The following is a 17,878-nucleotide window of genomic DNA, read 5'->3' as shown; positions in this document are numbered from 1 at the left end:
GCCTTGTCTAAGTCTTTTTATGCCACTTGTAGAAAAACATTCCCCAAACAAACATCAGATCCACCAGTGACATTTTAAATGTGGTAGGATCTGCATCTGAACGTGTCACTGTCACTGAAATGAACAGTTCCTGTTCATTGCAGAGCTGAGCACAGCATGGCCTATTAATACACACGCATTTCTGAGTTAATGGGGGGAAAGGAGACACTTTGTGGTGTGAAATAACTTTTAGACATTTCTATGTCCTTGTGAGAGCCTTCCAAGTCATTGCCACAACAAATGGTAACATTTTAGACCCCAGCAGCCAGTGAACATCACCCAGCAGCTGCACAACACACTTTCCCAGCAAGGCCCTGCTCCTGGTGCTCCTTTTCCCTTTTCCTTGCAGGAAACCTGGAACACCTGAGGGAAGCACCCGTGGTGAGGTGAATGAAGCTGCACTCACCTGAGCTCCATGCAGGCCTGCCCCGTGTCCATCCCTGAGGGGAAGGGCAGCAGCTCCATCCCAAGCAGAGCAGAGCTCTGGTGTCTTCCAGAGGCTCAGCACACCCACAGCAGGGACCAAGGGCACAGCTGCACCCCCAAACCTGTGCAAGGATGAGCAGCAGCTCACCACAGCATGGCCCAGGCCAAGCTCACCCTCTGGTGACACCACCAGGGTGACACCATCAGCTCAGGCAGCTCCCCAAAAGGGATATTGACACTTGTTATTTTGCTTTGCTTAAAAAATGCCACCACCACAGAGCAGGGGGGTGTGTGAGAGGTGAAGCAACAGAGATACCTCCAGATTAATGATCCAGCTCCTTCCCTGGTGGAAGAGAGCATTCAGTGACGACCTGACGTGGTTTGGAGCAGAGGGGATGGCAGCATGTCTGAGGGTGTGTGCTCACAGCCCTTCCAAGGTCTGCGCTGGTCCCTTGGCCTTCCCCTGTCCCCATTCCCTGAGCAGGCAGGGATGGCCTGGGGAAGGCTGCAGCTGAACAGAACAGACACAAAACTGCACAACAAAGATCTGAAACGAGCCACTAAAATGTCCCACAGACCTGCAGCCAGGCAGTGAGCCATTTGATCAGCCAAATTATACCAGGCTTTTTGAAAATAGCACATGAATGCTATTTTTTCATGTTAGAAGACAAATTTTATTGCAATTCAGCAAATGAGCTACACCTGTAAAACCTCTTTGTATATCCAATTCACATTTAATGTCCAATGGATTGAAATGTCACAGGAAAAATTTAAAAAAAAAAGGAAAACAGTACCTGGTTTTGTCATTATAATGTAAACTTCAACACGGCCCTTAAAAATAACAAGCCAGTGATTTCCCCATGTAGTAAAATATATAGTTTATAAGGTATTGATGCTATATCTTAATTTAACAGCCAATCTCTAGGTATAAAATAAAGAGCTACAAAGATGTGAAGTACGTGTACAATTTCTTCAAGTATTTTCAAGTATCCTATAGTCTCTTCACTACGGACAAAATTCATTTGACAATATACAGAAAATGTTAAATCTGAATAGATTCACTGCAGAAATCTTAACATATTCATGAATTTAAAACACATAAAAAGTATGGGTCATCCAGCTAATAAGTCCCATTTGAACAGTTTGAAAAATACTCTTTGTAATGGAAAAAGTTGTGGAATAGTCTCCAGTTCATGAATATGTTTTCAGCTACAGAATATCAGGTGGTTAAAGTTTATGGCAGGTAAAGGCTTTTTTTCTTCTTCTTCTTTTGTATAAACTTACCATCACAGTATTTAATTACATTTAAACCAAACTTTATTAATTTGCATTTTCTTTTTGTATAAAGTATCATTGTAGCATTAACCAAAGAAGCCTAAATAACTGATAAGTGACAGCCTAATTTTTCCTCTTAATTCAGGTATGAGCCTGTAAACATGTTTGGCTAGTTTAGCACTATGTATTTACTGCACGATGAACTGCTTACTTTTTTATCACTGCATTTCTCTCTTTAGAATGAATGTGTGTTGTTAAAAAGATTTTCTCATTTACAGTTACCAAAAAATCCCCACTGAACAGAACAGCACGGCCACACTAACTGTACCTACCAAACCTGCCCCCTTATTTTGGAAAAGCAACAAGAAAAAAACTCAAAACTGCATTATTGTGAACAAAGGGAGAAGGATTTTACAAAGCTCTGCATAAAAAGGTGCTGCCTACACTGTTTGTTCCCATAAAGTTCAGCAGAATGGCAAATGCTGGATCCTCACTTTATCCTGCAGGGCTGCTGCTAGAACAGCCATGAGAGAAGTGGGTGGGTTTGAGGTGAACCCTGCAGATTGGTGGGATTGTGTTCCTACAGCCTGGGCTGTTCTTACACATGCCAGCTACATCTCTTCCCAAAATCCTGGCACTGGCTGCAAGATTGCCTTTGGAGCTAACAAAACCAGCTTTTTTTCAGCTGCATCTCAGAACCTTCTACTGCTCCATCAGTGAAGCAAATCCCTGCAGACCTGAAGTCCACAGCAGAAAGTGCTTTGAACCCCAACAGGATCAAGCACAGGCCCCTGTGAGAGGAAGAGGAAGGTCTATCTCAAACTGGCTTTTCCTGTGAGAATAAGTAACCCAGGAGCTGGAAGAGGATCTCTGTGTGCTCCTTCTGCACAGGACAGCCAGCACTGAGGGTGCTCCCACTGATGGGCAGCACCATCCCCATGGGCCAGCCAAGGAGCCCAGCCCTGGCAATCACCAAATCCCAGCCCCTGCCCATCCCAGGGACCTCAAACTGTCCTAATGAGGGCAAAACAATCCACACCAAAACAGCCATCAGGCCAAGGGTATCATGGCTCACTAGGTAAGCTTGTGTAAGGAAGGGAAAAAAATATAAAAAAGAACCTTAGATCAGGGTAATTACCTCATGCAAGATAAAATTAATCCACCCTTAATACGATGGGATATATGTTTTTAACAGGATCAACTCATCTGTCAAGGTCAAAATATGGAACTTTTCTTTCTTACTTAATATTCCCTGTGAAATACACAGGCATAGTAAAGTCATTTTCAATACAGCTGAAACAAAAACAACAAAAGAAAACAAATGAACAAAAAAAACAACCCCAAAATAAAGCAATTTTTGTTTTGCTATTATTAATGCATAAACAACTTAGGGCAGGTGTAAAAAGACCATCCTAACATATTAAGTTGAATATATGAAATTCTTAGAATGCAGTAAAACTATTTTCTTCATTTTTGCCCTTCCAAAGTGGGAAGAAAAATTTAAAAAAACACCAACAAAACCAATCCTGCACACACAGAGAATACTCCTGTGAAATGCTCCTGTAAGCTGTGAAAGAATTTGCACCCACCCCATGTGAGGAGTGGCTCAGACACTGCTCTCACATCTTCCTAATGCTACTGTGAAATCAAAGAAGAATCTTGCTCTGATAAGTAGTGACAAAGGAACTTCTCAGTTTAATAATGAAATAAATAGGACAAAAGTAAAAATAGTCAAAAATTTAATACATGTGCTATACTCATAAATTATGGAAATAAAACTATCACAAGATGTGACTAAGCTGTAGGTAAAGTAAAAGTGCTACAACATTGTATGAACCAAAAAACTTGGACTCTGCTTCTCCAAAGAGAGACAATACTGAGATAAGTTTATACAGTGGAGACTTCTTAAATACACAGCCCTGAACTTCTGTACAGTAATTTGTGATGCTGATAAATCAGCCTGTTCTTAAGTCACATATTCATTTCAAAGAGATTTTTATCAGAGGACTCAAATGAACAGAGATGCCTTTAGGCGTTTGCCAAGTTCCAGATCTCCAATAAATTAAGCTTTCAAAATGTTTGTGTTTCATAGCAGAAATGGACTAAACTTTCTTTGCTAAAAACAAAAGCATCCCAAATGAAGCAGACTGTGACAAGGGGATCCAAGACATATGCACTCAAAAGGAAAAGAAAAAACCTTAATACCGCTGTCTTTTCAGAAACATTAAGAAATCCTTATACTTGTTAGTAAGGTATACTGTTATTACTTCAGATGGGGCATAGAGGTTTTTATTTAGTCATCTGGCATCTGGGGAACTCATGTCCCTCTTTATTAGCAGTTAGGAGAATTACCAGCAGCAACCATATACCAAGCTTCAAAAGGCTGGTTTAAGTGGAAACGTTCCTGTGTTATGAACATTTACTCCAGGTTTTTCATTTAAGTGGGCTACACTGTAAATTCTGAATTGCAACATAATATAGCCAGTTGTATTATAGAAGATTTTTTTTAAAGACAAACTTACAAAACACAACGATAGGTTAAATAAATAAAAAACATCAGTTAAAAAACAGACTTAATTTCTTCTTCTGTGCAATTACGTACCAATATGAAAAATATTACTTTGATCTCTGGACATTTCACTGTTCAGTCTCCTGGATTTCACTAAAAATAATACTGACAACAAAAATAAAGGAAAAAAATAATTGTTGACAAATCAGTGCTTTGGAGCTATTAAAAGCACAGATCAGATCTGTAGTTCCCTTGCAGCAGAACATGACCCAACACCTTAAAAATCAAACATTGGTAATAATGTTAATATATAAAATATTAGTTTAAAAACTATAGAATGACCTTCTCAGCAGAAATGGAGTGTATACACTGGGGTCTATGACATACAGCATATCTGAAGGCAAGTTCACAGAATGCTGAAAGGCTCACTGCACTTTTTCTATGGCAAGGAAATACTGCAGCTTTAAAATAAGCTGCACAATACTCATCTCTATCTCTTTCACATGAAAGTGTGTAAAAAGCAAATCAGCAAATAAACTCTAAAATAGATTTATACCAAAATCCTCTTTTTTACATTGAGTTTACAGCTTCTATCCATTTGCCTGTACTATTTCTGGAGTTTCCTTCGAGAAAAGTCAAAGTTGCATTTCTGGGCCATGAACAAGTTCACGATACAATGTACTGGCAAGACAGAACTTTTGCATACTAACGAGATCCACTCCTTGTTGCTTTTCTCTGGGTTTGTAAAGACAGTTTTTCCTGTGGGGCAGGAGGTCAGATGTCGATTCCTTTGACAAGAGATGCCTCCAGGGTGATGTTGAACTCCTGCAAGGTCTGCAGCACCCGAATCAAAGAATTCACCAGCGTGTGATCCTTAATCAGGGCCATGTCCTCATACATCTGGGCTGTAATGGGGCAGTCTGCAAGCAGGGCGATCCAGTGGTGCAAAAGGTGGTCTCTGACAAGGGGCCAGTGGGCAGTTTGGGAAGAAAAATAAAGCCAAGTCAATTGCACATCTGCACAGACACCATTTTTATTCTTTGCTGTTAAGCAGACCTACCGTGCTCTCCACTTATCTTTATGAGACAGGGAATGAGGAGTAACTGCCCCATGTGCAACATCTTTTCCATTTCATTAACATATCAACAACAACAACTACAAAGAATATATTATAAATTTATACCTGGCTCCAAGACACACCAGCATCTGAAACTTGCCATCCTTCCCAATGTTCCTAGGGGTGTTGTTGATAGCAGTGATAAAGCGACAGAAATTCCTGGCCCTTGTCTGCCAGTTCTCCTCTGGGACCATCTCGTTCTGCTCAAGGGTCTCATAGTATGTTTGTGCTTTTTCTTAAAAGAATGGTGGGAGATAATGAAGTTTCATCAGTGCAATTAGGAGAGAATTAAAATTGAAAGGCCTAGGATCAAAGGTCATCCATGAATTTCCTGAATCACTAATTTTAGGCACTGTCTTTTTTCTGTTTGATTCAGTCCTATGCTCCCCCTGCATAAAACCAGGATTCCACTTCCTCCCCTCTGAACAATCCTGAAGAGGTTCACCTATCTACTGAATGTGAGTGCAGTAAAATGATCATGTAAGGGGAACAGCAATGTTAAAGTAGCTACTCAAAGTATTGAAACATTAAAAATAATTCATTTTTTAAAATGTGTTTGTGAACTCAGTTGATTTATTTAGTTTTGTGTCAAGGAATCTAGACCATTGTGTGAAAAATGCATGCGTATAACCCCTTTATTACAATGTCCAGTACATATCAACAGCATTAGATCCATCTGCTGTGCTCTGAAAGACAATTCAACATCTTACAAGGGTGACTTCTTGCTTTCTCTGTGCTCAATAAAGGCAAGGTTACCCCATGTCAATTCACCCCCCTGTTTATGTGCCTCCTCCTCCGCAGGAAAGTTTGTTTTACACTATAACTGCTAGAAGGACAAAGCCCAGTTGCTGCATTAAGTACAGTCAGCTTTGGCAGAAGACAGAGGCTCTCTTACAACAGCAGGAGCAGGTAGGAGCTCTCATGGCCATGCAGCTGCTGAGATGCCTCCAAGAAGTCTGCTCTTCACACCAGCTGAGACACAACAGCAGTGATAAGGAACACAGCTGATGTAATTCAAAGACACAAAGAGGCTCTGGGATGTCATCCTCCCACTCACCTAAAAAATCCCAAATGAAGACATTCTTGAAGAGTCTTGGTGATTTAAACCCGTGCTGGAACACTTGCTCCAGAGCTGAAACAAGTCCACTTTCTCCACACAGCAGCAGGGTCAGGCTGCCTCTCTGCCAGCACACACAGAAAGCACACACAATCATCACCTCACCTTGGGACTCTGGGACACACGTGTCCCATTGAGTTTTTAAATAAACAGATGCCTAAAGTTCAAATCTGCTGTCAAACAGTGACCCCAGACAGGACGGCCCAGTTCTCACAAGGCCTGAGCATTCAAAAATGGATTGACTTCTCTAAGAAGGAGGCTGAGGAAAGCATTGTCAGGGCTTCATCATCATCATCAAAGCCTCAAACAGGCCAAGATAATGAGCAGGCTTTACCTATAATAATCATCACTACAGAAAATGAGGAAAATATTTTCCTCTTTTTTTAAATAACAGATCACAGACCCAGTGTAGCATGTGCCTCTGATTGCTTATCAACAAAAACATTTAATGCTCAGTAAAAAACAAAGTCCTGCTTCAGCACATGATGGTAAATTCTGTTCTGCAAAACTATGTGGCAAATCATGGCCATTTGAGATTATTATCAATGTGATCACTGACTAGAATTACACTGGATATGAAGCTGTCATGCCATAATGAATTTAGAAGTCAGGTGTTACAGGAATGTAAAAAAATCCTGACTGTCAAGAGCCATCCATCCAGATCCAGCATTGCTCTACACCTCTCTGGCTCACAAGGGCTGGACAGGAGCATGCTACTTAGGTTTGTTTCAGAAAATCACTGCTGTGCCAGCTGATCACATGTGCAATGCAAAAGAGTCTTGAAGAGCACTTCTGCTTCACTTTCTTGGGGGATGTGGGTGTTTTCAGGGTGGCCTTTGTTTCTTTCTTGTTTTCTAAAGTGGCCCATGGGTTTTTATGTTTTAAGTAGCAAGGATAATGCAAAACAGACATTAAAAACCTACTTAGAACTCAATGCAGATGTAAAATGTCAGTTAATTCAGAACAACCTAAACAGTAGGCTGTGCTCTTGACAGTGTACGGGTAGAATCCTTGGTAGAATTTGATTAATACCACAATTTCCAATACCAGAATGTTAACATTCAATTTAACAGAATGCTCCAGTTAGCAGCAAAACACAGGTATTTGAGGCTGTACTATCTCAATATCTCATTTTTGCTCCACTTCAGGAATTCTCAAGCACATGCATGTTCATTCAGTTTAGTTAGTTCTGCTACATATTCTCTCATGTTTACTAATCAGAGTTTTAGGACAGGAGTGCCATTACACGACAACAACCCCTCACCTCCTTCTCTGGCTTGTGGAAATGCTTGACAATACCATTAACAGCTTCACCAATAGCTTCTTGTATCTGACCAGTATTTAACTCTGCAAAACACAAAAATACATCCAGTTAGAGCTTCAGAAATTGTACCTTGTGTGTGAGGGTTATGGCACAGCACAAAGCACAGCAGAGGAGCACAAACCAATATAACTCATTCTGTTAAGGAAACAGTGCTGGGCTGTGGGAAATGGAAACCCAACCCTACTTTATTTATTGTTGAGGAGGTAGGAATGGAGATGGTTTGGTTTTATATCAAAGTTAACACTGTGGTGTTTCAAAACATCAGCAGTGGAAAGGGTTCTAACACATTATGTGAATTGTCAGACCAGGATCCAAAGCTAAGAAAAGGAGCTTTGTTTAGGATTAACAAACCTGGGCATCCTGGAAATACTTCCTGTGGTAGTTTTGCTGCAAACCCAAGTATGGGAACAAAGTAACCACCTGATTTATCAGGAATAAGACTACCACAGAACACTGACCTCAAGAGCAAACAAAGAGAAGTCTGTGAATAGAAACCACTTGCAAGATTCTTCATCCACAAAGGACAGACAGAGAAAAGGCAGCAAATTTCTACCTTCCTCCATAGCATTCATTCCACAGGTGAAGGACAATACAAAAAACACCCCTGGACCAGAAGCACAGACAGATCTGCCACCCTTTCAGACTTCAAAAGTTAAGTAGACAGAACAGGATGCCCAGGATTGTAATTTGGAAGTTAGCTGGAGTTCAAGCAGGACACTGGGCTGAGTTTCATAGGTCCTCTCCAAACTCCAGTTGTGTTTGCAAGCCCTCAGGTGATGATGCAGAACAGGACAACAGGACAAGCCCCAGAACTCACTTGGCTTATTGTTTGGTGAGATAGTGACAAATCTCCTGATCATGCTTGGAGACTGCTGCAGGGGAGGCGTTCGGCACTGCCGCTCATCGGCCTCCGTGTGGGAAGTCAGCAGCTCTCCCACCAGGATCCTCTCTAAGCTGCCATCATCCATTCCCTTCCCAAGCCACCTTCCACAGGGAAACCTAACAACACCAAGGAGATAAATGGATCAATCCAGATTCAATTCCATGCCAAACAATTTCAACTGCAGCTGCCCAAAGCCCAAATCCTGCCAGCTATTAGAAAGACTTCATTCATCCAGCACCAAGTAATAAAGTCTTGGCTTTGGCTTTTGCCAGCACAGGCATCAAAACTAAAACATCTTTTCAGTTCCAAGTTTGTGCTGAGTGTTGCAGTAGATGATCCACCCACAAGCAGATTTTGCCTGAGTCCCAGCATGATTTGAGGAAAAATGGGTAAAAGGGGAACTCCTACTACACCCCATAGATGGGTGAGGAAATACACTGAATATGCTACATAGCGAGGCAGCTGTAAAACAACCCCACAGCCCAAACACATGCTTAAATGCCAGAACACCAGTACTTCTACTGAACTGGGGTATTAAATCAGACACTAGAAAGAACACATGCTCATCTGCTCATTATCACTTTTTCTGAACCAATCTTGATGGCAGTTTAATCAGCTTAATTGGAAAATTGAATAGCATCCAAAAATAGAATCTTGCCTCATTTAATTACAAATGAACTGGCATGGAGAGTTGAATGGACTTACCCACCAATTTGACATCAACATGAGCCTGACAGTTTCCCTAAACAAAGGACAGGGCATCAAACTATGCTGTATCTAACACAAATAAATTTAATTCTCACTCTAAGTTTTGTTCCTTTACTCTCACCGTGTAAACACAGGTTTCTAACACTCATAAGGCCCTGTGTTCCAGCCTGTGTCCAAAGGTGTCTCTATAACACCTGGGGTACCCAGACCTAATATAAAATACCACCTATATTTGGTAAGCAGCAAGCTCTGACTTGCTGTTTCTTGCTTGGGTCAAGGCAGATTATTTTGAAGCTGCACAACAGTCAACTCATCCTCTCCACCAACAGTCTGATATGAGACATGAACATCTGCAAACTGCAAACCCTGCTTGAATTAATGAGAACCAGGATTTGTTTAATGCCAGAAGCCAAACAATCTTTCTGAGCCTTCGGGTCGAGGCAACTGTAGACACAGAGTCCCAGGAGATCAGACCTTTCTAATCAAACAAGCCCTACTGTGCCAGCTCCCTGCAGGAGTTCTACTTACCCCATATGAAATGTCAGGATGATACTTACTTGTAAGTATGCCCTGTTATTTCATTTCTGACCATAACATATTCCACAAGCCACTTGGCATACAGCCCTGAATTATCATGTCCTATTTGCACTGTGGTCAGTTTTCCCAGGTTCTGGCACTGCAAATTAAACAAAGAGTTTGTCAGAGGAAACAAAGAAAGCAGCATGTTGTGGGAGTAAACTGTTAGGGAACGTGCTCAGACAGAAACTCAGAAATGTGGTTCCTGTTTCTGACTGCACGGTTGGTTCTGGGCTTTTTGGTAGGCTGCTTTACTTGTTTTTGGTTTTGCTTGTTTTGTTAAATACTATTTTGATCTGGACAGAGCACATCAGCTGAACTAGATTTTTCAATTCAATTTTACCCAATGAACACAACACACATGCAGAAATCAGAGCAGAATCACTTCTTTGTTTTCCCACAGAAGAGAATATGACACCTCCCACAGTTGTAACATAAAGACAGTCTTGTCTATCCCTTGCACTAAGGAATTGTCAGTCATTTTGCTCTGCATGTTATTAAATATAGGTTAAATGTGCTAGTTTGTGCACAGGCACAAACTATCTGTGACTAACTACAAAGATATTCCACATTCATTCCACAGGTGAAGGACAATACAAAAAACACCACTGGACCAGGAGCACAGACACATCTGCCACTCTTTCAGATTTCAAGGTGGTACAGCACGGGGAAAATTTAAAACTGAACAAACAGAACATCCAAATCAGGTTTTGTATGAAGTAATACAAACCTCAAAAGTCATTTCTAGTAAGTTCCTGGGAATCTGCAGGACTCCTGTTTCACCCAGTTCCCCCGAAATACAGATCCAAGGATTGGCTGTGAACATTGAGCCACCAAGTTTCTTGCTGGGAACAATCAATATATGGTATGGTATCACTGCAAACACAAAAGAAAGAAAACTTTAAAAAGGAAGAAGAATAATTATGTAACCTCTTTAGTCAAAAGAGGGGCAAAAAATAAGTCATCAAACAGCACTGCAGTACCATGAAATGTTAAAAGAACATCAGAGATTCCATTTAATCATGCTGACAATTGCACACTAAGCACTGACTGACAATGGGGAAGTGTACACACACACAGCAGCCACTAAGTAGGAGAGCTGACAGCAGAACAGTGTCAAGTGAAGAAAGAAATTTGGATGGAATAATGCCTTCTTATGAGTGTAATCCTTTTTTCCTAATCCAAATTTTTTCCCTTCTAAATAGCACCACACATATGCTCAAATGCTTTCTGGTCCCCTGGTTTACCTGTAAGTAATTCCATGCAGTATCACCTGAGCTGCAGTCCCTCCTCTGATTCTCAAGGCATATGCTCTCCACCACCCAGGATCTCCTGCCCAGCCCTCTGTTAACCAACCTTCTATAACAAAATCCAATTCTCTCAATGGTCACTGTGTTTCTTGGCTTTCTGCCCTTCTTTCATAGTGCATAAGCAGATTACAGTCAGGGCTTTTCAGCTGAGGCATTTAATGCATTTCTCCCTCAGCATCTCCTCAGCTGTCAGTGCCCTCGAGAAAGCATTTGGTGGTTGGGTTTTCTTAAAAGCCCAATGCTCATAGCATTTAAGAATGAATTAAAGTGTTTCCCTTTTTATTTTCTGTGCTGATAGTCCTAAAGTAAGTGACAATTGAACTGCATCCAGCAGACCAGATTTTCACATTATCCAGAACTTGCCTGCAAGACCAAAAGCTTTTCTTGCTTGGATGCCTGTTTGCTTTGTCTTTCATACACACAAGTGTGAATCACAACACACCACCACGGGTAGCCTTTCACCCACCCCCAATTTCATAAGCCTTGCTAAAGTCTTTCCTTATTTTGCCTTCCCAGTGATGATGTGTGGCAGCAGGCACACAGATCTTTGAGAATTCTGTGACACAGCTAAGTGTTATAGTTATCAACAATAGCTTAAAAGTTTCTCTAGGGTATCTTTTTAACAACTAGAAGGGAAAATTAAATGCTGAGGAGTTCTGATGCAGCCCTCAACAGGCATTTCATTGTCACCCCAAACCCAGAGACAGGCATGCAGCAAAGTAGCCTGAGCACAAAAAAGGAAAGGTTTATTTTAATTCCCAGCATGCATTAATATTCTTACCTTGATAGTGAACAACCCATACTGTGATTATTTAGTATCATGCAAACAAGCCCACCACAAACATTTCAGCTGAGAACTCACCCACAACTCAAATTACTAGAGCTATGTATTTTTACTAAATTAGAAACAAAAGTGACAGAAACAGAAACTCCTGGCCACCAGAGAAGATCATGGAAACATCAATACAGCACATACAGATGGATCCCAGGGGAAAAAAGCAGAACAACAACATTAGGGCATGTTGCTCAGAGCTAGCATTGTGAAGAATTTGAATTTTGAATTTTTTTAGAATTTTGGACAAGGACTCAACCAAATCTAGAAATCAGAGTTGCAGGGAAAAAAAATACTTACAGATTGTTGTGAAAACATTGGTAAAGCAAAAGTAATCCACAGCATTGAATGACAGGAGATGATACAAGAATTGCTCTTTCTCGTCATCGCAGCGGAGGAACGCGTAACGCTTGTAGAGTTTTCTGACAAAGCAAAACACATAATCTGTCACAGTAACAAGATGCTTCCAGTGAAATGTTTTCTACTGTGCAAATTTATTAGGTACACTATGAATAATGGGCAGGCAATTACAAATGAGAAGTGATACTGGGAGAGTCAGGAGTTTTCAGTGTGCCAAGATACACTGAATCTCTGCAAGGCTGACATCTCCAAAGTGAAGCACAGATCTCATTATCTTCCACCCCTCAAATGTAACAGCTGGTTTAAGGGTCTTCTCCCATCCAAAAACACCCCAAAATGGAAAAGGAATTTTGCACTTTCTTGAAAAATATTCTGACTGCTTTTAACCATGTAAAGTGACAGAACTGAAGTGAAGAGAGTTCTCCTAAGTTACTTCTGAGCAGAGGGTGCCATGGGAGAGCTCTCCAGCACATGATGTATGACAGAAGATTGTTCTCCAAGGACATAAGGCAAAAACTGGGGCTATCTGCTTGTATTTGGCTATAGCTGAACACGCAGGGTCTACAGCAACCTGCACATTATTCCAGGGAATAGTTCAGTGTTGATAGTACACAGCTCCTGACATAACCAAAATGACAGGCATGCAAAGGTGGCAACCAATAAATACTACAAGTGTTGGGCATAATCATAAAAGAAGAGCATGCCAAAATATATCAAAATCCAACTGATGCTGCAGCAATTTCTAAACCCTCCAGAATGCAGGAATTAGGTATTAGAAATGCTGACCCAGCCATGGACAGGTTGTTCCTGCCAGGAGGGCAAGCTGACAATTCCCCTTATCAGTTTACAAAAAAGTCAGCAAGTCACAAGACAGAAATTTGCAAAACAAACCAGTGACAGTCAACATACAGGCATGTTCTCATATAACAAACCTGACACTAGAGACTGACAGGAAATGTTCAATGAAAATAGAGACTGAGCCTTCAATTAACCCGACCTGCCTGTAGCCACAAGAGTGGCAAAGCCACAGCAGTCTCACAGGTGCCCATGTCTGTGCTGCATTTGCACAATGTGAATCACATGTTTGACAGCCTGTCAGGCTATGTACTGTCCTGTCTCCTCAAAGGGTAAGGTTCCTCTGTTTCCTCGGGCACACAAAGACCTCTGGACATGTGATTTCTCCCTGTTCCCTTTGCAGACTAGAAAAAACCAAACATGTAACATTTTCCTTATATTTGTTGACAAATGTCAAGTAAATAGAATGGGATAATTAAAATATCTAACAGCTGCTTCAAAAGGAACACACAATCTTGTTAACTGTAAAATGGCAGAAGTTGCATCATTACTTTTAGTACCTCACTGAAATCAGCACTGCTTCCTCTAAAAACACGTGGGACACACTTTCAAACCCCACTGCCTACAACAGCTCTCTAAGTAGGATATCTAAATATGCAGCACAAAGCACACAAGATTACAGAGAATTGATGTCATCCTGTGCAAGTTGTCCTTTGTCATTGTCATTTTAAACATACTTTTGCTGCAGTCTCCCTCTGTTCCAGAGAGCCAGAATCTGCCTGATAGATGAAGAGTACACTGGCCAGTGTTAAAAGAGGCTTTTCCCTTCTCTTTTGTGGGGGTGTATGGAGTGTGGTGGTGTGTGGAAAGCCCTCTCACAGCACGTGCTCTGCATGGGACAAGCACTGCTAAATTTAACCTGATCCAAACTGTTGGCTTCACTGGAGAGGCTTAACCTTAACTTGGACATACAGGTGGATTTATTAGCTGTCCTCCCTCCATCCTTCAGCTTTTCCTTATCCACTGAAGGTCACAGCTTCATCAGAAAGTCCAACATAATACAAGGCAGGGCAAATATCAGATAGTTAGCTGCTGGGGTTCAGGGGGATTAGGGAAGAATTCTTGGGAAGATGGTGAGTGGAAGGAGAGGGAAGGAAGAGCAGACAGCATGGGTTAAACTGTGTCCAGAAAGAAGTCTTCAATTAAAGTCAACGACAATTGCTATGGCTTTAATTTCCACACAGTAAACACTGTATGTGATTATTATGAAAGCAAATCACCTTATGTTGCTGAGCAGGATATAAATGTAAAACACATGTCAAGAACCCCAGCACTGAATCCTGATTCCCAAACAGCTCACACACATGGAAGGCCAGTTTGTTCCATGCCTTCTGCACACTGCTAAGCAGATGCAAAAATAGGCACTCCTGGATTTTTGAAACCAAACAATCACACAAATTTTAATTTTTTAAAAAGCTTTGCCCAAGATAACCCATCTTACTTTGTGAGTTCATGATCTGAAAGCAACTGTTTCAGATGCCTAGAGAGCAATTTCTTTTCCATGGAGAGGCGAACCCAGGCTCTGGCCTTGCCAACATCTGTTTTGATCTCACTTATGTTCTGGATATGCCTGGAATAAAAGAAAAAGACATGCTTGGTATTGTCAAAGCATGACAGCTCTTTTGAACCAAGCTCAGCTGAAGTTTTCTAAAGAACACAAAACATCAGGTAAATAATAGGAAAAAGAAACATAATCACCTTAATATTCAGCACAATAAAAAATCCCTGCAATCTAGCTCAAAGAGAATAAGAGCCTGAAAAGGAAATATCTGCAATGCAGTGCCCTATTTACAAAATTCTAAACCAGGCCCATTGTCTCACATGATTTAGGACTCATTCTGGACCTTATCTCTGCAATATTTATGGCTGAATGCTTTGGAAAATTAAACACTGCCTTTGCATGCTCAGTAGAAGCTTTTCTTGCACACAAGGCACAAATGGTATATTTTAATAAGGCAGGCAAATCCTCAATTCACTCTTCTCTACTGAAAAAAATGGATGCTGCAAGGGAAAAGAAGGAAAAGGCAAATCCTGCCAAGGTTGTTTCAGAAGTTCTGCATATTGCTGTTTCAGTGTACTGAAAAGAGGGCACTGGGCAGAAGTCATAGTTTTATTCACACTACAGTAGTGAATGTTAGATAAACCCATTCTTTAGATCAAACCAGTTCTTTAAAGTGCATTCTTCCCTGAGAAGCAAAAGTGGACTCAGAACGACACAACCAACTCAGCAATGACTGGGAACACACAAACACTACACCCACACCTCTGTGGAATAAACCAATACACAAAATGCTAAAAATACGAAAATTCTGTCATGGTATTTCCATAAGTTAATATCTCTGACAAGATAAAAGCTCCTCAGTATGAAACCTGTTTCTGTAAAGGTCAATGAAAATGCTGAACTATCTACTTTAAAACAGTTCAACAGGTTCCTTCCCCACAGCCCCCTCCTGCTGCATGAAACTATAAAGGTTCTTGGATCCATCATAAAATATTTCATGTAATAAACCAAAAGCTTGCAAACCTGCAGGAAGGCAGCAGTAAGCAAACAGAGGCTCTCCAGCACAACAACTGGAATTACTTACAGATAATTACTTATCTTCTTAAAGTACTGCATTAACCTGAAATCCCAGTAAAGATTTAGCAATTCTGCATTTCAGAAAAGCTGTCATATTATGAGGCCATATTTTTATTTACAACTTTGTGCAGAAAGAAGCCACGACTGTAAAGCAATAGTTGTCAATTCCAACTATCAATTTCATCTTAAAATTATCTAAGTGCCTTCCATGAAGTGCACAGGATGGTGCACAGCAGACACAGAAACAAGTGTGCAAATCTCAGGGGGTTTCTGGGTTGTTTAACACTTCAAACTCACCTCATATCCTGGATGAGAGAGATTCTGAGAGGTGACATGGCTGGACTTGTATCAGACTTTCGTCTTTCTGAATCAAGAAGTATTCCTAGATTGAGAAGTAAACAATTTCTTGTTAACAGAAATCCATCTAAAGATTGTGCAATCAATATAAAAAGAAGGTGAATTAATGCCAGTTTGCACTCTTGTACTAGTGGTGACTCTGGGTGGTGTATTTCCACCCCAAATGACATGAAAATCTAACATGCTACACAGATGGTTCCACAGATCAGCACACACTGAGCACCCACACATCACTTAGATGCAGCTGAAATTGCTATGACATCAAATGGCTTAAGACACACAGAAATCAAGTATTATTTTCTAATGACTGTCCTGTTTTCTTGCTGTGCAGTAACCCTGAGTGGCACTGCTGACACCAGGGAACAGTGTCAATATGCTGTACTCAGTACACCACACACCCTGTGCTTCCTGAACTATTACTCTGCACACTCCTGTAGCACCACTACTTTTTATATATCGCATTTTAGGGTTTTCAAGCAATATTATTTTTATTTTCCAAATTAAACTCCAGAATGAAGTTCTATGTTGAATACAGTCCCTGCCCTCAATCTCAAGTTAGAAAGCATAGAACTGACTGTGACTTATTCTCATACACTATGAATTAAGGGACATTCAGGAGACCTTAACATTTCCAAATCTATGGTTTTGATTGCTTACAGGATCTTGTACACATTACTAATACTCAAATCTTTGCTTACAGCAGCTTTAAATAAAAAATAAAAAAACCCACTGCCTCCCCCAAAGCCATTGCTCTCTCCAAATTTATATGCTGTGCCCCCACCTGACACAAGAATAAATGTTTAAAAATTACATTAATAATCCTAAAAACATATTATCAGTGAACCTTATGCACAATATTGCTTCTACTACAACAGCGGACCCAACAAAAATTAAAATATGTTTCTCCAGTTGAAGTTTTTAACAGTAAGCCTCCTGTTTAGCTGCTTTCAAGCCACAATGTAAAACTTCAGGGCGTACAACAAAATTTTCTGTGCTTACACTTGTTTCCCACCCTGACCCATAAGATCATTTCCTCTGCCAGTCATGCAGGGCCTGTGTGTCTCATGGAGGATGAGGCACCAGAGCAATCCATTTCAAAGCCTATCTCTGAAGCACCAGCTATTTCTGGGTTTCTGACTAGCATGGCAGTCAGATCCCAGACCCAAACAAGCAAGCACAAAACAAACCAGTTTATTTTCCACAAAACATACTGAGACAACACACCGGGCCCTTATTAAATCTGTAGTAGCCATAATATTTGATTCAGTTATATTGAGTGAAGGGTATTTCCAAAGGGAAAAAACAACTCTGCTTGGTGTAAATCTGCAGGCAGCTCTTACTCACAGCTTTTAATCATCTTCTTCCAGCAGATGCCAATCTTACCTGAGGTACTGAAGCTGCCTGATGTGGTTCTTCTTTGTCTGTTTTCTAGGTAATGTAACAGATGAGACCACAAAGCAGACTTCCCCTAAAATTAAAAAACATTAGTTAAAGAAATCACTACCAGCTGAATTTAAAAAAAAAAAGAAGTCTGAAACATCACTGAAAGTATTAGCCATGACAAAAACTTGTTTTAAAGATGTTTCTCCCTACAAACCCAATGGTAAAAAAC

The 17,878-nt window shown here is 40.7% G+C and overlaps 1 protein-coding gene across 2 annotated transcripts in view; it reads right to left on the bottom strand.

Annotated features, from left to right (window-relative positions):
* Positions 1-1,115: 1,115 nt before the first annotated feature.
* Positions 1,116-17,878, bottom strand: part of DENND5A (DENN domain containing 5A) — a 61,984-nt gene continuing 45,221 nt past the window's right edge. For both annotated transcript variants that reach the window (XM_039706964.1, XM_039706965.1), the window contains 11 exons: positions 17,650-17,734; positions 16,207-16,291; positions 14,773-14,901; positions 12,417-12,538; positions 10,705-10,850; positions 9,956-10,074; positions 8,625-8,806; positions 7,748-7,830; positions 6,424-6,547; positions 5,433-5,601; positions 1,116-5,207 (listed from right to left, as the gene is read on the bottom strand). In XM_039706964.1, the coding sequence (XP_039562898.1) occupies positions 5,024-5,207; positions 5,433-5,601; positions 6,424-6,547; positions 7,748-7,830; positions 8,625-8,806; positions 9,956-10,074; positions 10,705-10,850; positions 12,417-12,538; positions 14,773-14,901; positions 16,207-16,291; positions 17,650-17,734 (1,428 nt within the window). In that variant the 3' untranslated portion in view covers positions 1,116-5,023. The remainder of the gene's footprint in view (positions 5,208-5,432; positions 5,602-6,423; positions 6,548-7,747; positions 7,831-8,624; positions 8,807-9,955; positions 10,075-10,704; positions 10,851-12,416; positions 12,539-14,772; positions 14,902-16,206; positions 16,292-17,649; positions 17,735-17,878) is intronic.

This window comes from Passer montanus, unplaced genomic scaffold, assembly GCF_014805655.1.
Source record: "Passer montanus isolate IOZ18808 unplaced genomic scaffold, ASM1480565v1 scaffold2, whole genome shotgun sequence".
NCBI classification, from domain to species: Eukaryota; Metazoa; Chordata; class Aves; order Passeriformes; family Passeridae; genus Passer; species Passer montanus.
The sequence above is the reverse complement of the archived record's forward strand: the minus strand, read 5'-3'. Positions and strand labels throughout refer to the sequence as shown.